General features: G+C 32.7%; 3 protein-coding genes across 3 annotated transcripts; 1 reads left to right on the top strand and 2 right to left on the bottom strand.

The window, feature by feature from the left end:
* Positions 1-3,543: 3,543 nt before the first annotated feature.
* Positions 3,544-6,317, bottom strand: LOC18992099 (gibberellin 2-beta-dioxygenase 2). The gene is made up of 3 exons (XM_006415457.2): positions 5,549-6,317; positions 4,710-5,052; positions 3,544-4,060 (listed from the first exon to the last, which is right to left on the bottom strand). The coding sequence occupies exons 1-3, from the start codon at positions 5,959-5,961 to the stop codon at positions 3,791-3,793; spliced, it is 1,026 nt and encodes a 341-aa protein (XP_006415520.1). The 5' UTR covers positions 5,962-6,317; the 3' UTR covers positions 3,544-3,790.
* Positions 6,318-18,766: 12,449 nt separating this feature from the next.
* LOC18992100 lies at positions 18,767-19,270 on the top strand. Its single transcript, XM_006415458.2, is given in 2 exon segments — positions 18,767-19,137; positions 19,139-19,270. Coding segments are annotated over 2 exon segments (474 nt in total). The 5' UTR covers positions 18,767-18,795.
* Positions 19,271-22,037: 2,767 nt separating this feature from the next.
* LOC112083896 (nuclear intron maturase 1, mitochondrial) lies at positions 22,038-24,403 on the bottom strand. Its single transcript, XM_024152013.1, is given in 2 exon segments — positions 22,038-22,330; positions 22,333-24,403. Coding segments are annotated over 2 exon segments (2,355 nt in total). The 3' UTR covers positions 22,038-22,046.
* Positions 24,404-25,010: the final 607 nt, after the last annotated feature.

Consider the following 25,010-nt stretch of genomic DNA (forward strand, 5'->3'; position numbering starts at 1 on the left):
GAAGATTAAAGAGAGCTTCAACTCATTCACACTTTCATATATCCCACGTGCAAGAAATACAAAGGCCGGCATCTTAGCAAAAAGTGCTCGTGTCTGCTCTATCGATGTTATGTACGTAAATTCAGTACCTCCGGTTTGGATTGTCGAACCGTTCTAGGTGTTTAAGCTGTTGACAAAAAAAAAAATATATATATAATGGTCATCATCGAGCAATACATACAAGCTTGGTGTAAACACGTCACATCAGTTGTGCAGTGACAATCACACTTCAAATATATAAACATTTTCGTACATATTATAAAAGGAATGTCCCGCTTTCCATTTCTTTTTTTTTTTTTTACAATTATAAAAAAAATTAGTAGTTATTTTATCATTTTATGTATTGAAGACATGCAAAATCTAAAGACAAAAGGGCCCAACCTGAGCTGGCTTTGGACCCATAGATGCACTAAGAAAAGCTGCACGCAGTCACATCTTGCTCTTTTCCGCCTAATGAAAATATTTTTACAAGGAATATTTGGGAGATGAAATTTTGTCTAAATTACCTCCATGGCATTATCTTCATGGAAGCCTTCTCCATGGAACAGTTCTACGGAGGACTCACATTCTTGTAACATTTTCTTTTTTCTCAAAAAAAGAAGATAATATTTAGAATTTTTTTTTAAAAAAGAGGAGAATTCACTTGAATTAATAAAATTTACCCGACGCATTAATATGCATCATCACATGGATAGTAAAATGATATGTTCAGTGACTCAGCGTCAGAAGTAATTGTGTCATAAAAATTCCATGCAGTCAATGGATTTTTATTGTTAGTTAAGTGGAGGGTATTATTACTATTTCTGCCTATATATTTTGAGGATTCTAATGGCGGGGCTACTGAAACGTGTGCAGATGTAGTTGAAAAGTATGGCGCATATGCATTTGCATTGATAGAAAACTGTACGATCTAAAATTCTAAATGATTGATATTAAAGATAACAATACATGTCTAGCTTAACTGGAGATGTTAGCCCTCGTACTTACTACAAGTTTACTCCTGAATACGGTTGTGGTTGATGCTATTCTAGAAAGATCACAATGGTTGTCCTCACATCGAATCTGATTCCGATCATGACGTTACTTCGTCATTGTGCTTCAAGCTGAACCCATTGCAGATGCAGAAAACAATTAATGACATGTATTCAAGAAAAACGGCTAGTAGTTTTCCTTTTCACTCTTTCTCATCAGCTTCTTTAACTACATACGAAAAGAGAGATATTCACTACTTCACTCCTCTATTTCTCGCCCGAAAGCGATCATCAACTCCGAGATTCAACAAAGTATCCGGTGCCGATTGGATCCTCTCTAGCTCAAATCAAAGAAACACTCTTCTGATATAATAATCTATACAGTTTGTTCAAAAAAATATATATAATAATCTATATATCATAAACCCTACATAACAAACTCTAAATCAATAATACTAAACCTTAACCCAAAATGTTTATTTCTAACCAAAAAAATAAACTTCAAATCCTATAAATAAATTCAAACTCCGAAAATGGTGTAATTTCAAAGAATTATTTTTTTACTATATAGACTGCAGTGAATATGTTTTTATTATATTTACCATAACTCCTATATAACTATATAAACTCTAGATTCAAATATTAACACCTACACTTAAAAGCATAAACCCTAACTCAAAAATATATTTTAGACCTCGTAAATAATCTCAAAACCCAAACATGCTGTAATTTATTAATTTTGAACTAATTAATATATCATTTGATTTCTATGTAAAATATATGTTAGTCAATAATATAAGTAAACTACTTATGGGTTGTATATAAACTGACGCATTTTCTTTCTTTTTTTTACACCAAAAAAACTGACGCATTTTCACTTAGTTACATATCATTTTCTCGAATAATTTTTTATTGTCATTGAAATTCAAACCATAACATGTGCAATAAAAACTATATTTTGTTTGTTGTGGATATAACGAGCTTGAATCAGTTTCCAAATCAAATAAATTAAAAGGATTTTATGGATATATTTATAATAATAAAAAATATATAGAATATTTGTTCGATACACTTCAAAATATCAGATGTAAAAAAACACATCAAATATCCAGTTTTGTGAGCATCTATAGTTGGCAAATGGGAGTACAATAGCTACCTATCTTGGATATATTAGCACAGTCGACCCATCAATCTTAACATTGTACAACCACAACTTTATTGAAATGAGGAAGTCTGGTATTGGGCACAAAATAGAGTAACAATATTAATGGATCAACTATGTAACTAACTTACTAATTTTAAAGTTATAATTTAGGATGGTGGGTATCGCGGATTCTATTGACGTAAAAAATGTAAAACAAAAGACAAATATGAAATACTATGTTATATGTGTCACGCTGAAAGTCTGACAAGAGACGACCAAAAACTGTTTTCATACTATTTACTGCTCCAAGTAAATTAATTAAAAATGATCTTACGGATTTGTCCGCGGTGGTTTAGCGCTGAATACAACAAATTATCTATTCAACGGTTTTCAAAACTTGTTCAAACGAACCAAACTTCTTTAAAATGTAAACTAAAATTTTAAATTTGACAAATAACTCAAAATAAATTACGAAATTTCAAAACGGCGATGAGTTTACGTACGTATGATATGACTACTTAATATAAACGAATTAAGATATACTTTGGTATAATGAAGGAACAAGTTTCTTTCAAAAAGAAAATGAAAGAACAAGTAAAATGAAAATATATGGGTATTGGTGCCTAAATGAAAGTCATAACCAACGACATTACGACAGTAACTGTACAGTTCTGTTACATTTCGTACACTTCTAAAAGCTGTAAGAACCCGCGCACCTGTCTCTCCTTTTTTCTCTGTGGTCACCACTTAACTTTCCCCAATTATTTCAATTTAAAACAGGTCGTGTTTATTTTCTTTTTTAAAAAGTTAATCCTATTATAAAATCATTAAGATGTCCAAAAAAATCAACTTAATATTTACAGTTCACACTCATGTATTAATCATCCTATTAATCTCTATTCTATACCAATAAAGTTAGTGAACCAAAAAAAAAAAAATATATATATATATATATATACCTCTTGTCAAGCTACCTCATGAATGAAGAGTAATATATATATAAGCCTTGTTTTTCACCTCATAAATGTAATTGCTTTAGCGTCATCATAAAGCTATTTAAAAACCATGTTTAACACAAAGCTCAATTCCATTTTATTTTATTTTTGAAGTCAAAACTCAATTACATATATATGTATAAAGACGAGAAGTCCATAAAAATAGAAAAGCGAAGAGAAATATCATATAATTTCGTATTGCATGAGGACACCGTGAGGACATACATAAAGTGCAACACTTTAAAATTTAGGTATAACAAATCATTTGTTATATATTAACACCGAAGTAAAAATTATTTAAAAATAAAAACAACGAAAGTAAAAATAAAGAAAAAGACAGTGGGAAATGGAAAGGCAAAAAAAAAAAAAATCAAAGGTGAAATGAATCATAAAGAGAAAAATAAACAGTAATTGTTATTTCCAAGAAAGGCAAACAAAACAGGAACAAATTCAGGCAAAAAGAAAAGAAGAAGAAGACGAGAGGATACAAAAGGTAGGTTTGGTTGGGTCAAACTCTAAGCAAAGCCTAATGCTTTTGTGCCTAACGAAAAAAACATACCAAAAATAAAAACTAATCCAAAAGACTATCCATTTCCTTCTTTTTGTCATACAAAGGATGATAAGGATCATCAGGACTAGTCTCATACAGTACACCTATGAGTGAGAAGCGGTTGTTTCTCAAAGAGACCAAGCCTGTAATCACCAAGCTTAGACTTGTAAGCAGAAGATTTGTATTGAGACCAAGTGAATTCTTTGTAAAGCCAATCCTCTTTCTTAGGGACAAGACATTGCAATGGAGCTATCTTCTCGCTTAGTGGCGGTCCTCCAAAATATATCATCGAGACTCTCGATCTCCTTGTATCAGCTAAGACTCTGTGTTTTACACTCTTGAACCTCCCGTTTGTCATAACCTGCAATCACCGGGTACTGTTAATAACTTAGTACACATGGTGTCTTTTGTGGGAAGTAGTCAAGTAGACTTTGAAAAATGTTGTAAGAGTCAAAATTAGGTGAAAAGAATACACACATTGTATATTTTGTTTGTTTTTGAAATGGCACTTGTAAAAGAATATATTGCATACATGCCCATCATGTAAATAGTAGTAATTGTCACGTGAGGTTCAGTGTCTAGATAGATTTTCTAGACGTACACCCAAGAAAAAGGAACTCTACAACGGCATTTTATATTTTTATTTTCGAAACTATTTTTTCTATGAAAAAAAAAAAAGATGAGAAGAAATAGTTGTGAGAATCTTTGTCTACCCTCCGCATCGATCTCAATCACTCCCTTGATATCCCAATTTGGCACCAAAAAAAGAGAAAAATCCTAATTTACATCAGAAAAAAAAAACACTTTTTTATTTTTTTTTAGTAAGAAAAAAAAAACACGAAAATTCTTTGTTTATGCATCTTGACCAGCCAGTTAAGCTGCAAGAATGTCTCAAAAGACCAACCATCAAATCCTAAATACATAAAGATTATCAAAAACCTGATAAATTTTCGTTTTTACAGAAAAGGGGAAGAAAAATAAAAGAAAGAGAGAGAGAGAAGAAAAGGGACCTGAAGAGCATCTCCAACATTAATGAAGAAAGAAGAGTGATCAGGAGGGACAGCGACCCAACTTCCATCTTTCACACAGATTTGAAGACCCGCCGTGTTATTGGACCTTAGCAGTGAGATTATCTGTGGGTCTGTGTGTTCCCCAAACCCTACTTTCACCATCTTCTCCGCCTCTTCCTCCGCCGTAGGATAATGGTTCAGCCTCAGGCACGAGTCACTCTTCTCATCTCTCACCATCTTACTCAGACTGTCCCTTGGCTCGATCCCTAATTCTTCTGCCATCATCTCCAACAACTTGCACGACACTTCCTTCACCTCTTTCATGTACTCCTCCACTGCCTCTCTGTTTTTTTTTTGTTTCCAACACTCTCAAACGGTCAGATTGAGCAAAACAGGGGATAAAAGTTTACGAAACAGAGTAAATCATGGACTATTTTCCATATAAAAAGAAATGGAATGTGACATTACGATCATTCAGTAGGAAAATTATCTAGTTAATTGCTCATTGTTTCTATTAGAAATAAGGAGCAAGAGAATAAAACAGGGGATGGTGGAAAATAGTGTAAAACAGAGTCCTCTGTTTCTACTTTTTAAGTGGATACCACGAAAGTCATGGTCTTTTTTTGTTCCTGTAAAATGTAATGAATACGTTTTTTTTTATGGTTAATAACTCTTAAGGACCAATTGTTTTTAGAAACATTGAATTTAGTTAAAAACGAGAAAGAAGAAGATAAAAGGTGACTGCTTCGATTTCTAAAATGTTTGAAGAAAAGTAGTGATGTAATGTCTTTGAGAAAGATAAGTTCTTTGATATTTGTACAAAGAAATGTTTTCGTTACCGGAAAATTTGAGGGGTTTGACGGAAAACGGCGGAGGTTTTGGGAGAAGAGAGCTGAGTATTAGCATTTAGGAGGATATACTCAATCCACCCCACGTCACCGTTTGGTCCAATCCTTTTACTACCATAACCGAACGGTTCTGGCGGACCGGCTTGGTTTTTAAGAGACTCAGGCAAGGCGAAGAAGCCAATAGCTCCCTGCTCTAACCGGGTCATGAGTTCGGGTCGGACTCCATGGTTTACGACCTTGAAGAAACCAAAATCCTCACAGGCTTTTACGATTTGGGACTTTGCTTCCGGGTCGGTTAGGTCCACGACGGGGATTGATTGGGAAGTGAGAACCGGAACCGGTCTGTATGTTGGGATTACAGAGATGTGGTTATCAAAAGGGACTGGCTGTGACAAAACCACCATGCTTGTTTTTTTTCGTTTGACACTTGTTTTTTTTTTTGCCTGTGGGTAAGTTTGTTGAAGATTGCAAAAATCTTTATAAAAAAAAAAGTTGGTGAAGATTGAAGCAAAGGTTGAAGAAGAAGGAGATAAAGAAGTTGTTATGGTTTAGGAATTATCGAGGATGCTATTTTGCTTGGTTATATAGGGAGTGGCTTGTTGGGGACGTGGAAAAGGCCTTTTTATATATATAGAGAAACAAATTGTCATAGAAAAAATATTTTTTTTAATATAATTGTCGGTATATTATTTAGCCATATTTATTTTTATCTTGCATGTCGAGTCTATTCTTTTATCTCAGCACACATGGATATACAGCGTGGAATTTTTGTTTTTATTTTCTAATTTGGGTTTATGAAATCGAAGTTGGCATAGTGAGAAAATGGTATTCATATGGTCCTGTTTTATGTATTTTTTTTTTATTTTTCCATTTTACTTTGACTAATCACGCGTATGGATTGTTGACAAATAAAGAAAGGAATCACGGGCAATAGTTTTTTTTTTTTTTTTAATTTATTTGAACTCAAAAAGGTCCTAACAATTTCGCGATTTCAAAATGATACAGTCTTGATTTATGCAAGAAAAAAGCTGCAGTTTTTTAATGGAAGAAAATACCTTTTTGCTAAATATAAATTTCTGGATCGAACAATGTTTATTTTCCTCAGATTTTTGTATAGTTTCCAAGTATATGCTTCCTTAGAAAATATTGTGACCAAACACAGAAAAAAGAGCATGTGACCAGAAGCATTACAAACAAACAAAAATTTTATAGATATTGATTAATATAAAACGTAAACTCAAAGTTTTTCTATAAATAGTTTTTTCTTGTATAAGTACCAGTTTTTATATTTATGTTTCCCTTAAAAAAAAAACAATAAAGAACGTGACATTTTTGGGAGATAAAACCCAAAAGCAAAGTCTTCTACTAGGCGGTGAGTGATATTCAAACGATTGAAAAAACAATTGCATCTGGCCAATCTTCATCAAAAAATTGTCATTGTTTATAATTTATTTTACAGGACTATTATTATTGTTTTATTAATAGATACTTACATTTTTTAGAGTTGAAAAGTAAAGCAAAGGGACTTCGACATATATTCGGTGGCCAAGTCTTGGCGGCCAAGACTTCTCTCCGACGTGCACTAATTAACTTTTTCTTACTCTGTTTAATTTCTCTATTAATAATATCTAAGTGTATGTAAATAAATTTTGATACGTTTGGAAATTAATAATTTTACTGTTTTTGGGATGAGTTTAAGTTCAAAAGTATACACATTAAAATAATTAAGGTCTAAATCAGACACTATGAAATGAGACTCTTTAGATATCTGATACATAATGCTATCTTCATTGATTTCAAAAATAAAATAAAGTGGTGAATAACAACTAATAGGGGTATGGTATTGGTACTTAAAGTCATTGACTCATGTGTTATTGTTGGAGACAACTAATTATTTATGAGATCAACTAATTAAAAGGTGACATATGTTATATTAAGTTAGATGATCATTTAGTGTGAAGATTAGTGATTTGGGTAGGTAATCCGGCCAAGTCATTGCAGTAGTAAGGAGATTAGTGATTTAGGTAGGAACAAATAGGTTCCCTGACTACATCAACATAATTTGGGTGGCAATACCTGGGAAGGTAAGACTCTTAATTAATCGGGTTGCAATATCCTAGAAAGTAAGAGAGACCTAATACTCTTTACTAGGTTATCGAAAAATATAAAACCTATTCCGTTATACGCGGAATACTTATATTTTTTCTATATACTGCTTTAAACTAAGTAGAATTCTCATTCAGTTGCCCCAAAAAAAAAAAGAGAACTCTCATTCTAATTCTTTAATTGTGTAATTTTAGCTAGAAAAATATCAATCACAAGATAAAAGAATATGCGCTCAGAATACGTTGCAGTGAAGAAATTGGCAAAACAGCATAGACTTGGCACAACTCCTGTAAAATTCAATTTGTCGAATGTGTAGGCATAAACAGCAAAGAAAGTATAAAAAAAAGCACTCGAGTGCCTCGTACTAGATAAGTGAGTTGATCCACACAAACTAGTATAACCATGTATATTAACTCAAATCAGGTAAACGGCGCTGCTTTTTGTTTGGTTGTAAAGATTTTATTATTTTTTGAAGTTGTAAAAATCAAAATTTTACCAAATATACTTTTACTCATTTTTATCTCTACAGTCTTAACTGTCCATTTCTCTTTTTAACTCATCAAGCCATTTTTTTTTTAAATTACGTTAGTGAAACTTTTAATTTTATAAAGTTACAGTTTTTATTTTAAAAGCAAAAATTTTTACAGTTGATTTTCTAAATAAAATTTTAAAGTAAAAAGTTTATACTAAGCAATCCCAACATCTTCTTAAAAAAAATAAAAGATATGATATTTTTTACTCTTAAAAAGGAAAATTTTCTCAAAACACCTTGTTTTTCTTCATCTATTAACACTAAATACTACCTCTCTTCCGGATTCATCTTTACTAGGACCTAAATGACCATAATTCTCTATTTATTTGTTTATTCTGACTCTTTCTTGTTTATCGATGCAATCTTTGTGGTCTCTCTTTCAGTTCTCTAATTTGAGGGTTATTGAAGAATATCCTATCATATTTTCAAACATCTGACTTCATTTGCTTTTTACGCAGGAGACTTAGCAAAAACCTTAGGAAACAAACAGTTACCTATGTTTTGATTTTGATGCGATCATGTTTCACTATAGTACTCACGTGATAGCTACAAATTTTGGTAATACTATAAACTATAAAAAAAATCCAATTACCTAATAACAATAATTTTATACTTCATCTAATTTTTTTTAATTCACTACATTTTTCTTATAAAATATGAAAATGTGAGGATATGTGTGTTCTAAAAAAAAAAATTTGGTTTGGTTAGATTTGTTCAGTTGGTAAAAAGCATGGAAAATATAAAGATTAAAGAATCTTCGTCCGGCCCCTATGTAGAGTCCGATAGATTTGATATTCAATATTCAACTGATTTTGATAGGCACAATGACTCTATAAAAGTTAGATTATATTTTTGGGTCAAAAATCTAAGATCTTGAGATTTTGGATATAGACCGGCAAAAGTTAGATGAGTAAAATCGACGTCTTTTTAGCTTCTACATGTACCCTCTTTTTATATACCTATAGAAGACGTCAATAACAATCGGAAAAAAAAACTAACAGTAGAGTCATATGGATTGCATCTCTCGTCGATCGAAACCGACCAATATAATCTTCACTCTCTATAGGTCTCATGTTTTAAGGAATATAAAACTAAAAAAGATAAATATCCCCTATGCGCAGGTTGATTATGAGATCTAAAATGTAGGGAAGTCGTAGCTAGGAGTAAGGATAGTGAAGGTGAAGAATAAAGCCTACATATCAAAGAAGCACAAGGCCAGCTTTTTTACACGTTTATTTTATAAAACATATAAATGAATAATACATAAATAAAAACATCCTTATCCTTACTCTGTTCAATTCCACGTTCTCGTCGCATCGCAAATAATTGGTGCACCCATCTTTTACAATCATTAGGCCATAATTTATTTCTTACCATTCTTTTTTTCAATGAAACTCCATTCTTTCAGAGATCATTTTCATTGTAATTCTCTATTTTCTACCCAAAAATAGAGTAATTTTAAAATAAATGTGTTTTTCTCTTGTTATTCTAAAAAGAATTGTTCCAAGTATATTTTGTTTTCTTTTTTATTAACCTAATTTTTAATTTTGAAAAATTTGTAAGAAATTATAGTTACGTATAAGTAATTTTAAATAGCAATTTTCTAGTAAATGTAGCAAATCAAATAACACAAACAAAATAAAACTCTGAAAACTTTGCCAAACAAAAAAACCATTATAAATTTTTGTAAGTAAAATTATAAAAAATAAATTGATAATGTTTGTAAACACATAGTCTAGTCATTAGTCACTTGAAACTAAAATATAGAGTTTTATTTTGTAATTGATAAAAAAGAAAGATTATTATTGATTTTTTAACCATAAATAAAAGATTTAAAATTTGAAAGACTATTTTATAAATAAAATTTTCAAATCTATAATAGAGTAAAATACATCATTCCTCCAAATATACAAGAAAAAATAGCATTGATCTATTTTAGAGTTAAAAATAGAGGTGCTGGAGTAGTTTTTACTATAAACTAGAGTTACAAATAAGGAATAGAGGTGGACTAGAACTGCTCTTAAATAATCAAATCATACAACATTTTTTTCACAAAAAAAAAAGTATATCCTCAAATGCAGGGTCTTAACATTAAGCAGATACATATAATCAATAAGATTTCTGGCCGATTTTGATAGTGCAATTTGCAAAAATCTTTAATCTACTGATAAGCTTTTCGGAGATTGCACTACTTGTTTCTCATTATTTAGGTGAGCCTATTGCATATTTTGAATTTGTAAAATCATTGGAACGGGACTACCACACGGAAAATAATATAAAACATAGAATACCCTTTCTGAAATAATATAAAGTATATATGCATATTGAATTTTCACTAGTTTTTTTGTTTCATATTGATATGGACTTTTCTTTACAACATCTGGAAAAATGATGTGACAAATTTGGTGGCATTTAAGGTTATTTATGAAGGCATTCATTCTTTGTTATTTATGATATAAAATTATGAAAAATGTATAGAATTATGATTTTTTAAAAGGCAACTAATTTGTTTCGGAAGAGAAATAAATCAATAATGACAAAAAGGAAAAAAAAAGTCGGCTTAATAATTGAAACCGAATCAGATATCATTATGATGAGCATGTCCTCTAAGTAGTTCTGTCATTTCTTAGATTTGGCAATTAAGATGAATAACTTGAGGAAAATAATAAACATAGATTTTTATTTACTGTTTTTCAGTATGCATATGTTAAAAAATAAAAATCGCTGTCAATTAAATCAAGTTTGCTTTGGACTTCAGAGCTTCCTCTGAATTTCCAATGATGAAATGACGACACAACAATCGAAATGGATCCATACTCATTTTGGTCACAAATCACAATGAGTATGGTATATTGTCCAATTCGTTTCCGTCGTTTGCATAGTTTATGGATGTGATTTTTTTGGTGGTAATTAATATTAAAACGTGCTTTGCATCATTATTCGAACACACTATAATAACTTATGCTAAAGTACGTATTTCAACGCTTTTACGTCATTATCATTAATATTGGATGCTTACTCAGCACATTAGTTATGGGGTTTTCTATGATAGAAAATTAACTTTTGGTTCTAAATCTTGTTCTTTTTTTTAGATCTTACTACTTACTTATAAGCTCCATAGTTTCCTAATTTCAGAATCCTTTTTTTATCGTACTTGTAAGAACTCTAGACGAGATTTACATTCGGAGTTCGGGCATGATTCGGAAAAAAGAAAACCGGACATGATTGCATTTAAATAAATATTACTTGTCAACTAGACTCAACTACCAAAAAATTTGACGATCCTTTTATTTGATGGTAGCATTCTCAATCATTTGAACTGAAGTGGAAAATTAGCCAACCAAGGCACGTGGTGATTCCACTATAGTTACTATATATATAAACGTGACAACATGTACATATTTGTAAACAATAAGTGACAATAACTAACGGAGGTCCCTAAATTAAATGGGTAGGAATAGACTTTAGATATAATTCAATCAAATTTCTAAAATCCAAAAAGTATTAATAAGTAAAAATGGATTTTTGTGGTCAACCAATCTTGAAACAGCTATACAGTTAAACTTGGCATTGTCCTCCATTTGATAAATCTGCTTTAATATTTCTAATAATGAACTAATAAAATAATTTATAATTGAAAAATAATGGAAAAATTATTGAGCAAGTATGGTTAAACAATTACACTTATCTATTATGATTTTTCTCAAACGTATATTATTCCATATTTTAGTGTCTCGGTCTTTCGGAGTATAAAATTTACATGTAAAAGGTTAAAGTAAACTCCGTGTATGATGTATTACTCCATCAGAAGTTCACCATCACACTTTCCTTTTGATCAAGCAAAAGGAGAACAAAAAACATAGGTGGTGAGAATTATAAAAATATACCGTTTTATATAAAAAGAGGGAATATTAAAAAGAAATTTGAAAGATATGGGCACTCATGGAAGTTAAAGATCTATAGATCATTGGGGGTTACGGTTTAGTGCATATGTAAAGTTTAATTGATGTCGACTTATTATTCTCCTTCGTTCTTTGTGATTGTCTTCATCAAATTTCTTCAAATGCGTAAAAGACTCAAAAGTTGCATTAATGAAAAGACACCAACTATTCTGTGTAACAAACAGAATATACCATCTATGTAATCCTACAATCCATTGATAGGTCCCAAAAATTTCAACAGATTTCAAATCCAACTAACACATGTTTATACAAGTTTTATAGATAATCGGTTTTTCTAACATATCCAATTCCTAAATGATATATATCGTAGTGATCTATGAGTAACGCATCCAGGTAAGGTAATAACCGATCAACAGTTTCAGTCAACGTGAGTACGCGACGGTTTTAAGTAATAAGTATCGCTTTATATTAATTTGAATTTTAATTTAGCGACGACAAATGTCATCGACGATTGGTTGAATGAACAAATAATTGGTGCACCAAAAATAAATAAATAATTGATGATTATATATCATTGATTATTATCTATATTTGAACATTAATTGTGAACATGACAACTTCCTAACTCCTAGTAATTGTTATATCTTATTCTACTACTTATCTAAACAAAAAGCATTCCAGTTACATATATCATTGCATGTCTTTAGCTTGGAAGAGAAAAGAAAAGGATAAGTTTCGATATTAGGGAAAGACCGAAAGAGCGCAACTAAATTTGTTAGAGCCCGGATTAGATTCCATTGTATCATACAATTTACATGTAAACATTCTACGTAGATCACTTAATTAAATTGAGTTTCAGTATACGTTTAATTTATCCATGGTATACTTGTGGCAAATTGGATGAGCACTTTCTATATATGGTATTGTGTATGTGTATCATTTTATTTTTCTTGTAAAAGTTCGTGTATGTGTATCACTGATTCATTATATATTCAAATGTGCAATGTAAAATATGTAGACATACAATCATAAATGCAGTAGTGATGAAGTACAAGAAAACTTTGTTTGTGAATTTCAAAGCATTTCAAAAGAAACCAACTCTTATACAACATAATAGCCAAACGGCACTTCATATTATTGCGAATCCAATTTTTTTACGAGAAGATCAAGGTCCATACAAATCGAAACGGACTTTTATTGCTCGTGACACAATCCAGAAAATTATTATTAGTAGCTGTACTTCGACATATACAAAAAGTTGAGAGAATATATTGATGTCATTCTTACAAGGGCATTTGGTCGTCCACAGTTTAATCGGTTATTTTCTAAATTGGAGAAGAATTTTGGATTTAAATTAGGAATTCTTTTGTCGTAGATACGGTATCCTAATGTTAGATATGTACTAAGAAGGTATCAGTAGAAATATACCATATATATAATTACGCTCATCTCGTCATTGAATAAAGCAAGCATTCGTGTAAAGTCTCACAAAAAATGAGTAATTACGAATTAGTTAAATCGAGTGGATCATGTTAACCAATAATCCATCAACTGTTGACCGGGTTACTTTTTTATTTTATCGTTAAAAAGACCGGTTACTTTGCTTTTACATTAAATAAAGCATAAAGTTTATGCATGCGTCTTATGGTCCTTACATCCTTAAGTGTCCCGAACCCCTGGAACTTGCCATTTGTCGATTGAAACGTGGAGAAAAGAACTTTGACCAATGACAATTTTTGCTCGTTTTGGACCATTAGGTGTATTGAGGCTCAATAATAAATTAATTTTAATTGGAAATGTGTTCATATATTGCTTGAGAGTTGAGACTAGGCCTAGTTGAGACTTGAGACCATCGTGTTCTTTAATACCTTTTCAGGATTACATATATTTTTTGTTTTGTTTAAAATTGTTTTATACTAAGCTCTAAGGAATCAGAGATGTATATGGCCAGAAATATATTTGAGACTCTTATGAAACTTTTTTTTTTTTTTGGTTCAAAGTGAAACTGTATTAATTAACTGATTTAAATTCTATGTGCAAATGAATCGATCGAGTATAAATCTTAATTTGACGTTAACGTGTCTTATGTATATGGCCAGAAATATTTTTGAGACTCTTATGAAACTGTATTAACTGATTTAAATTCTATGTGCAAATGAATCGATCGAGTATAAATCTTAATTTGACGTTAACGTGTCTCTGAAGACTTAAGCATTGGGACCTTAAGAAAATTATAACTTTTTATGTCATACAATCAAACTTCGCTGTCGTAGAGTAGCAAAAGATGCAAATCACAAATAAAAAGAACCAAAATACGAATGCTACCTTAGGATGAATCGTACAACAATCTCTTAATTCAACCAAGAATCATTATAAATACAATAATACAAAATTACATGTCTTTCCAACTATTTTATTATTAATATCTTTGTTTGTTAAAATGTCTTCTTTATATAATACATACACAATAACTTAAACCAAGATCCCAAACCGGGTCTGGTGAGGCAAATGTAATGGAGATATTTACTTTACAAAAACCATGACTAGACCATAGAAAAAACCGCTGTCTGAAACGAAACACTTCGGTGCTTCGAACCCAAAACCGACGGCCAACCTCCCATCTGCCCTAGACCAGAGCCCAACGAACACCAACGACCCCAAGTGGATAGAAACCCTAATTATAACGCCTTGATTTCTTCATAAACGCGACTGCTATCTCTCCAATATATATAAAGAATGTTAATCTTATCATGGTATATTACGCAAAAATGTTTATCTCTCTCTCTATATATATATATATATATATGCATATGTTGAACTGTTTTTTATTTTTGGTGCTAAAATGTACCCAAAAGATGATAATGTTGGAATGCAGAGAAGGACTGATGGATGCATGTGCATGAACATGTAAACAGTATGATTTTCACCTTTTGAAAGTAGCAATAAATATCAAATAGACAATTCGATGGACCCTTATTTTGTGTGGGACGAGTATAAATGTGTACATTTTAATAATAAGAAAAAGGGGTTAAAAAAAAAAAGGGTTCGTAGAATTTAGGAGTCAATCTAGAAGAGGCGCCCAACTTGCTGCAATAAAGATAGATCCGTAGATAACATGGAAATGTGACCAGTCAGCTTTCAGCTAAAGGCAATTCACCCACGAAAACTAAATAATTAACCCAAAAATACTTATATGTAAACATTTCAGGTAGTAATGATTTAACCACCTTTTAAGTTTCAAGAGCAAAGATCTCTGCCATCAGATCATCCCATTTAACTGTTGCTAGTAGCATGATCCTAAAACTTTGTTTTAACAATGAAAATGCTTATGTAAACCAAATTAAAAACTTAACAACTTAATTCTTTGTATCGGAAAGGGATAAGAGTTTGGTTTAATTGCTGGTTCTGTTGTTGTCTTTTGAACTCGGGTTATTTTGAAGGTTGTAAAACGTTGTTAAATTTAACATTTTAACAAATAACATAAAATAATCTAATAAATTGTTTTTGGATCGACTTGTCGTGTTACCTTATAATCGATTTAACGTCTTTTGGATAAGGTGAGTGAAAAACTCCCACCCATAAATAAACTCTTTACAAAAATTATCAAAAAAATAAAATCTTAGACTTATCCCTATCAAAGGTTCTTTCTGAAAAAAAAAAAGTTCTCTGCATTAAAGATGAAATAGCTGATGAAAAAGATGACACGTGGAGAGCTAGGGTGCGTAAAGTATAAGGGACTTACGTGGCTTCGAATGTATCGTCTCATTTTTTGGTAACTTTGGACAGAATTTGTGTTCGACAAAGATTTTTGTCTCTCTCTCTCTCTCTCTCATAATTTCCAAAAAAAACTACAGTCATTAAAAGATTCCGTGCCCTTCTATTGATATGCGCCCACGCATACACGTAACACTATTCAACTTCTCATTTTGTTTTCAAATAAGATTTAGATAATATACTAATTAAACTTTTAAACTATTTGAAAGGATAATGCATCTTCAACTATTTTTTAATCTTCAGATCTTTAGACATAGAGAATTGGATACCGAGATGGTTAGAAACAAGCTAGGAACTAGACAAAAATCAAAATGAGTTACTGATCCATTAATTAACCGAACAAATTACCCATATTCTAAGAAAGACGATGATAAATCAGTCAATTGATCGGAGAAATGAGATGAGTTTTCTTTATAGTGAAATTAAATTGAGTTTTTCCTAATCAATAAAATCTTAAATTTTAAAGTATTTGGACAGATCGTGTTATCTAATCCGCTTTATCTCAAACGAATTCAGACTTACACTGCTTCGTATTTGCATATAATCATGATAAAGACTGGACACAAACAGCCTACCTATATTAACAGTTTTAGTAGTTATCATCTTTGTTTTGGTTCAAAAACTTGTACAATTATAGCCTAATATCTCTTTATAAGGTTAAAATGTCGATGTTTGAGGCTAAGAAGAAAAAAAACTATACAAAAAATTATGTGTATCGATATCATGTTAAGTTGAATTTTTTTAAGAAAAATCTAACCCTTTATAAGAAAAAACTTCTTTAAAATCTATTAAATCATAAAAATATATATTTCTTTCTCGTGACAACTTATGGTGTATGAAAGATTTTTAAGAGGTTAAATTGACAAATTCTTTCTAAAACACAAGTTTGTGATAGGTGTATAGACTATAGAGTTTTCTAAAGCTTTGAGGGACGTACGTTTGGAACAAAAGATTTGTCATTTCTAGAATTTTTCAAAAACAATATCATATGCGACCCAAACCAACCCCATACACTATCACGTGGCCCATGACCTCATTCAAAAGCCTTAAACAAACTGCACGAAACTCGACGGCTACTTCATTTTTAATGATTAATTATTAGTGTTTGTATAAAAAATATGAATCTTCTTTCCTAGGAAAATTATGGGCTACTGATCACTTAAAACGAAGGAAATGTCAGAAGGGTGTTAGGTATAAGACCTTCAAGCGGAGGAAATGTCAGGAGGTCACCATGTTACTGAAATATTTGTACTGTACTACACTGAAGTATTTGTACTAAGTCATGTAATCTCAAATAACTGTAGTATATAAGTCACGTTTTATGTGTGTGTTTATATTTACATTAAGAAGGCTTTTCTACAAATTAATCCACCACTTTTAAACCAAATATTGAATTAATTTCGCCTGTTAATTATCAACGTCAAATTTCACACATGCATGGATGTATGCTTTTGACGTTTGCGGTTGCATATTCAAAAAATATTTTATTCAAAATTAAAAATCGTCCATATCTCAAAAGTAACAATTGTGTGTCCATAACAACGCAAACGTAGAGGCATAAATTTCGTTTGAAACAATCGTGATCAAATTGATCATAGTCAGTCTCTCTTCTTTATGAGCAACTATATCACTTTTTATCGAATCTTGATACAACATATAAACGGAAGGATACAAGAGCGGTCACAAGATGCGGTAGTAAACATTATCAAACTTATATTTCAGATGCATTTTACGAGATTCGTTTAGATTTTTGGTTTAAAACATGAACTTGATCGTTAATGATTAGAGTTATACTTGTGGATGTTTACCAAAAAAGTTACACTTGTGGATCTAAATTTTCAAACCAGCAATTCATGATACCTGCCTGCAGAGGCTGAGTCATTGGACACACTGTCCCATTTTGTAAACGTCACGTGATGTTCATGCTAACTACTTATATATACATGTCGATTCGATATCTATATAATTCTGGCCACATTACGCGTTACTGTACATTCGTAAGCAAATGGATATGCATGTTCGTTTTTCTTATGTGCCTTGTCTTTTATGTTTCTGTGTTGGTCGTTTTAGATTCGAGAAAGAAACACTAGATTTCTGTCGGTTTTCGGGAGGCATCTGATCTTATGTATTCCTTGAAATCATTTTCAGTGCTTTATTTTGTAGGCAATATCTCTCTTTCAGAAATATATCTTTTATAATGTCTAAAGAATATATCATATACAAAATATTAATTCAAAATTTTATACGAATTTCTTTAACAAATATTAACAACACCGAAATCATAATCATAACCGTGTTACAAGTTAAGACACTCACTAAAAGGTACTTTAGTAACTCGACTGAAAGGAGAAGTTGTGAAACAAATTCCACTAAAAGGAGATAAAAAAAAATCATAACCGTGTTTTTTTGTTTTTTTTTTCTACTTGTGTATATAAAAGCAGTTCCGACCTAATCACACTATATCAGCATCATCGTGACGCTATTGAGAGAATTAACCCATAAACAAAAATCAAATCGAAGCCTTCACAAAGGCCTAGTAATTTGATAGTCTGGGTGGAACTAGGCCCAGATTAATGAGCCCATTAGCGATATGAACTTGGTTTCAAACAAAACAAAAAGATGTAATATCACGTACAACGGTACAAATACAGAGAAACCACGGAGCCCTCAAGCAAGATATTATTGAAGAAGGTTTCAAAAAACCTATCATAAAATTCGATTATATGTTACGTAATAGCTGATTCTGCCTCTATAACCTACCACAGGGTTGTGATGCAGCCAAAAACGGGGCCTGAAAATGCTCATCACACAAATATCATGTTCCAACTTAACGTTCTCAAACACATCATAATTACTATATAGTGAAGAAACCCAAACTTGAGTAGAAGCATTCGACAATAAAAAAAGAAAGTGATTCATCTATTATGGCGTTACAAGCGATGATAGTAGATGAGAGTGATGATATAGAGAGCTATAGTGAGCCATCTCTTTGTCTGGATAAAGCCAAGGAGCTTCTTGCTCTCATCAATCTACCCACAGGATTGTTGCCATTGAAGGATATGACAGAAGTTGGGTACAACAAAACAAAAGGGTTTGTGTGGATGAGGATGAGAAGCAAGATTGAGCATACATTTCGTGAAATTGGTCGTAAAGTGATATATGACACAGAGATCACTGCGTTTGTTGAGGACCGTCGGATGAAGAGACTTACCGGAGTCAAAAGCAAGGAGCTCATGATCTGGGTTCCTGTGAATGATATCTTCATCAAAGAGAAAGATCCTGAGAAGATCACCTTTGCTAATAGCACTGGCCTGTCACGAACATTCAAAGTTTCAGCCTTTCAGTGTGGGGATTAAGACAACGGAGGAAAAGAGGAGAAACTGAACTTCCTCGATGTAAGCGAAGCAACCAATAAAAAACACAAGTTAAGTTTAATTAAATATCACAAAGACGAGCCTTTTCACATTGGATTGCTTATGTATCATAACAGTAAATGAACAAGTTTTAAAATTCATGCCTTGAAGCACAACACTGAATTTCCATTCAACATATCGAATCAATTCATTCGCTAAACATAGCAGAAGATGTATGCTATGTTCTCTATCAAATTGTCATGAGCCTCTTCAGTATTTATGTTCATGATCTGTAAAACTATAAGCCAATACATGGTTTCATATAGATGGGAAAAGACACAAATGAACCTAAACAATCAGATTATTGAAAAGAAATAACATAAATGATTGACTATATATCTGAACTAAAAACAATGAGATGCAATGATTAAGAAAGAAATATTGCGCTTAGATTGGGAAATGATGCAAATTTACATATATATATATTTATATATATATATATATATATTTCTCAAGAAAAAGATTTCAAACCATCCCATAATTTTAGCTAAAGGAAAGAGTTTAAAATCTGCTTAAGAAAATCTATCCACTAGATTAACAAGACATAATGCATAAAGACATTTGCTTTAGTTTTTTTTACATAATCAACACTAGAAAATACTCACATCTGAGAAAGTAAATTTTAAGAGAGACAATGTATAGAGTTCTTGAAGATCGGAGATCAGAATGGTGAGCAGCAGTTTCATCCTCTACACAAGTTATCATGTCCCACTGTTTTGCTGGGTAAGAGAAACCAGAAATTTCAAAATCAGGGTCTCTTGCAAAGAGAAACAAAAAGGATCGCAAGGAAAGTGTCAGCCAACCAAAGATTCTCAGTCTGTCCTCAAATAATCAAGATCCTTGTATCCAAACCACCAAATTTAAAAGACGTAATGATAAATAATTTTGATGATGAGTCTAACTTTTCCAACCCATGATATGCTTCTTTTTCATCCAAGAGTCTAAAGAAAAAGTCGATTTGTCCTTCCCATGTATTTGTGCACTTATTGTACACAACACATCATGTCATACATATTATCTTTCCATTTCACGATCATTAGATTTTTTTACGAGTTTATAGCTTCTCATTATCGCTTTTCTTTGCGCACCAGCTGTTTTATATCCATCATCCCATTATTCACTTTTCTTTTTTTTTTTCTTAAGAAAAAAATGATTTCCTTTTTACGAATTTGATTGTATCTTGCTCATTTTTGTTGCATCTCACGCTTATAAGATTTCTTGAGGAATTTGTAGGTTAATCTGTGACCAATTTTTCATTACCCAACCAGTTTCTCATTATCTAACTTTAGAGCCTCAAATTGTTTATTCTGAACACAAATTCACAAGAATATAAGAGAGCCTTAAAAAGCTTAAGTTCATGATGATATTTTTTTTTAACTAAGAGAGCCTTAATGAACTAGTTTTTCATTATCTCTCTGAACATTTTTCATGTTCTGTTTCTATGACATTTTCAAAGTATACATTTGGATATTCATTACATCACTCTAGAAATTGCAATCAATTACATAATATCAAAATTTACTGACAAACACACATGTATGTGTATGTATGTGCATGTAATCCTCTAGGTCCAAAATCAGAACATGTAATATTAGCAAGCTTTTTTTAGTCAACTTGTTTTTTACAAGCTATGTACTTTGTATTATCTCAACATTGTACATAGCTTCATAGCCAAATTGAGATAATTGTTTCAGCCCAACATAATCAAGAAATACTTAGAGTTTTCATGGGAAAAATCCTTCTACTTTAACGCAGTTTCACTCACTTGAGCGATATTCTTCTTGTATTGCATGGTGGACCACAATCTCAGTTTCAATGGTGGTGAAATCAAAACTAACTCCAGAAAGTATACCCATTATAAAAATTTATGTAAATATTGTGGTGATTTTATTTGTTAATATTTTCTGGTTTTCAATTATAATCCGCAAGTTTTTGGTACGAAAACCAAAATTAAGAAATGTTGTTTGTAGTAAGAGCTTTTTAGTTCTTTAGGTGGATGTGTTATACGTTTTAACTCTGTAAAATACAAATTTGAGTTCAAAAGATAAAATAGGTACAACAAACACTTATACAATGTTACATGTTCTGGTTCTGTAAGAAATAGGAATTTGTTATATGTTCCAACTTAGTGAGGTAAATTTTGATAGGGTTTTGGAACCATGGATTCTGAGAGTTACATAAAGCTAGATTTGGAATTGCCGCAAGAGTCCTAGATTTGGACATTAGTTGTATGCTTTCAGGTTAAGATAGAGATTCTCCTTCAAATTGATCATCTCTCAGGCATCAATCATTCTAGTGACTTTTTCTTCTTTCTTGTCAAGTCTTGCATTCTCCTTTTTCTTTCCTTAAACTTTTCATGGTCTGACCGACCAAAAGCCATTCTCATTTTGACCTAACTCCAGTATTTTGGTTCTGTTTCGTTTGTGCTTATCGTATATACAGTCTCTAGTTTTTGATAATCTTCATTCAACAGGTTAAGGCTTCTTGGTGTAAGACTCCTGAAACATTGTTATAAAGTGAGCTGTAAAAGATTTGCCTAGAAGCATTAAGTGGACACGCAGAAAGTGGTAAGTCTAGTAATGGAATGGCTTGAAGCTTTTCTGATTGTATCTTTTTATGAAATGTGGTCTTGATTATCTCACTGTTGCTCTTCTTTTGACAATTTTTTTGCAATATTTCATTTTTTTGGTTCTAGGTTCTTTCTCAAACCTGCTTACACTAAACACAACGTAACTACGCAAGCTGTAGCACGGGGAAGTTCCTTATATTAATATTGTTCTTTGGATTAGCATCTTCGCTTCCATAAAGCGATCCAGCTCATTCAGACATACATTTGCAAGCAAAGGACTCAATATGCCGCAGTGGCCATAAGAAGGCACCTTTGCAGCTTCCTGAGCAAAATTGTAGAAAGTCCTCAGCCAATTAGGGTCCGGCTTTGGCTCATCCTCACTCAAAATCTTCTTTTTCGTCCTCATCATCTTTCCACGTTCGATTCTCCTTTTGGCTCCCAATCCATCATCTGCTTCTCTTTTACTCCCATGCTTTGTCTCCAAGCACCAAGAGTCTTGAAATCCCACACAACCTCTGAGATCTCATCCTGAGGCAAGGTCAGACCCTCGCGTTTTATTGACCTATGCAACTCACAGAAGAATTTAGGGTCTTGTAGCTTGATGTACTCCTGCAAAACTTGCTCATGATTTGGGATCCAATTCCTAGGGAATGGAGTATAGTCACATGATGGAATCAAAGACATGCGAGAGAATTGTACTCCTTCTATAGCATCGACGAGTCCCATTCTCAGAAGATCAGAGTACTCAGGTGCAGAATTATTGCTACTCTCGCTTAATGGATGGCTAAGATCCCGTGAGGCTATGCTGTACACTTTGGCACGAGATTTAAGCCTATACCTTGCAGCGTATAGTTTAGCCAAAGAGCTTCTAATTACATAAGCACAGAATCCAACAGCCTTCTTGCGATTGTCTGCATATTTGTACCAATCAGCCATTGTTTCAAGAAACTTATTCATCTGAGAGTTACTATGAGACTGGCTTGAATAAAGCATTGGGTTACAAGGCAAAGGCTCCGGATCTTTGTCACCTTTAACAAAAGCAAGCCGCCTAAATTGGCGGATACATTGTTCTAAACTAGCAGACACAGAAAGCAAAGTTCCCACGCCCTTTTTGCTCACAATGCTGCCTCCACTTCCTGTGTAACGGAGCGTAGGGTAAATAACTCTTCTGCAAATTATGTGGTCCAGAAACTGAATACCCCTGCTTATATGTTCAATCTCTAACTTTGAATTGTCCAACCTCAAACCGAAAACTCTATCGCAAAACTCAATTATCTCCTTCCTCATCTTTACTGCATCCTCTCTAGGCCCTCTAATCCCAATCAGAAAATGCCCTCCATGCCTAATATAATCCATTTTCCTGGTTTTCTCCTTGCCACTTGATGGAACAAACTCCGGCCAGGCTGGGTTATGACAACCATCTTCAATAGACTCCTTCCATATTGAATCATCTTTACAAGGTCTAAAATACTCAACGATCTTCGCTTCCATAAAGCGATCCAGCTCATTAAGACATACATTAGCAAGCAAAGGACTCAATATGCCACAGTAGCCATAAGAAGGTACCTTTGCAGCTTCCTTAGGAGCAAAACTGTAGAAAGTCCTTAGCCAATAAGGATCCGGCTTTGGCTCATCCTCACTCAAAATCTTCTTTTTCGTCCTCATCCTCTTCTCACGTTCGATTCTCCTTTTGGCTCCCAATCCATCGTCGTTGCCATTTCTCTCGCCGAGGCGTTTAAACACTCTCTTATCAGGCGTTTTCAAAGAGGATTCGATCAAACCGAGAACTTTTCTATCCTTGACAACCTTTTGAAGACAATCCATCACTACATCGACATCAACATGATCCAACAGTTCACTAACATCACATTTCATGAACCACAAGTATCCAGCGAAATTACTCCTGATAGTTCTAATCACAGTATGTGGATTTCTACCTGGTCGAAACCCATGACTCTTACTCGAGAACCTAGCCTCGAAGAAAGGTTCGAGAATCATCAATAGAACCTCGTGGACCACACGATCTTGAAAAATCGGTTCTTCCGTCTCCATGATCCTTCTTAGCTTCCCTTTCGACATGGGTTCTCCTCCACTAGCCGAGGCTTTATCGCTAGGGCTCCTCACGAACTGATTCATCTTGTCGTTCCATCGGAATTGACCACCGGAACGCGTGACGGCGCTTTGGAGGGAGAGAAGCGAGCGGAGGGCGTTGGAATGAATGGCATTGCGCGGCGGGAAAGTTCCGGTGACGTGAGCACAAGTTCGTTGATAAGCTAAGACCCATAAGTCGAATTTAGAGAGGAAACCTGTGAGGTTTGAGAAAGTAGCAGAAGGAGGAGAAGAGAATGATTTGACCCAGAGGGAGAGACAGATATCGACAGGATCTTGCTTGAGCAGTGAATACGGGTCCTGGGTAGAAGAAGCTTCTTCTCGTGTCGATTGGCGATTTGGGTGGATCGAAAGGGAAGAGATTGGCTTGAGGAAGGAGTTGCAGGACAAGTGTTCGACGATATTCCTCACCGGACTAAGAAGATATGTCAGTCTTCTCATTCTCTACACCTGATTGACTAGAAGGCGGACGCGTAATTGTCATGGAAGAGTTTTTCAAATACTAATTATGACCCAATGTTTTGGGAATGTTACAAGTTAAGCCGTAGGTTTTGAAATCAACAACTACACCCTAATTTGTTTTTTTTGTCGAATAAAAGAAGTAAGAACCATACCCTATATAAGCCAACATTTCTGTAAATATTATTGATAACTTAATGGAGAAAAGGTCTATGTATTAATATTTTTTTCAACTAGACCTATTTCTTAATTATAATTCACCGTATAAAGTAAAATTAACAAAAATGGTTTGTAGTGAGAATTTGTTAGTTTTTTTTGTCAACAACAATCACATAGATTTGTTATATATTTCATATATTAAATATGCAAATTTAACGAGGATATGTCAGTTTTCTCATTCTCTACACCTGATTGACTAGAAGGCGAATGTGTGATTGTCATGAAAGAGTTTTGCAAATACTAATTACACCCCAATGTTTTGGGAATGCTACAAGTTAAGCCATAAGTTTCCAAATCAACAACTATACCCAATTTGGTTTTTTGGTCGAATAAAAGAAGAACTATACCCTATACATATAAGCCAACATTA

The sequence above is a fragment of the Eutrema salsugineum genome, unplaced genomic scaffold (genome assembly GCF_000478725.1).
Source record: "Eutrema salsugineum unplaced genomic scaffold, Eutsalg1_0 scaffold_5, whole genome shotgun sequence".
Lineage (NCBI taxonomy): Eukaryota > Viridiplantae > Streptophyta > Magnoliopsida > Brassicales > Brassicaceae > Eutrema > Eutrema salsugineum.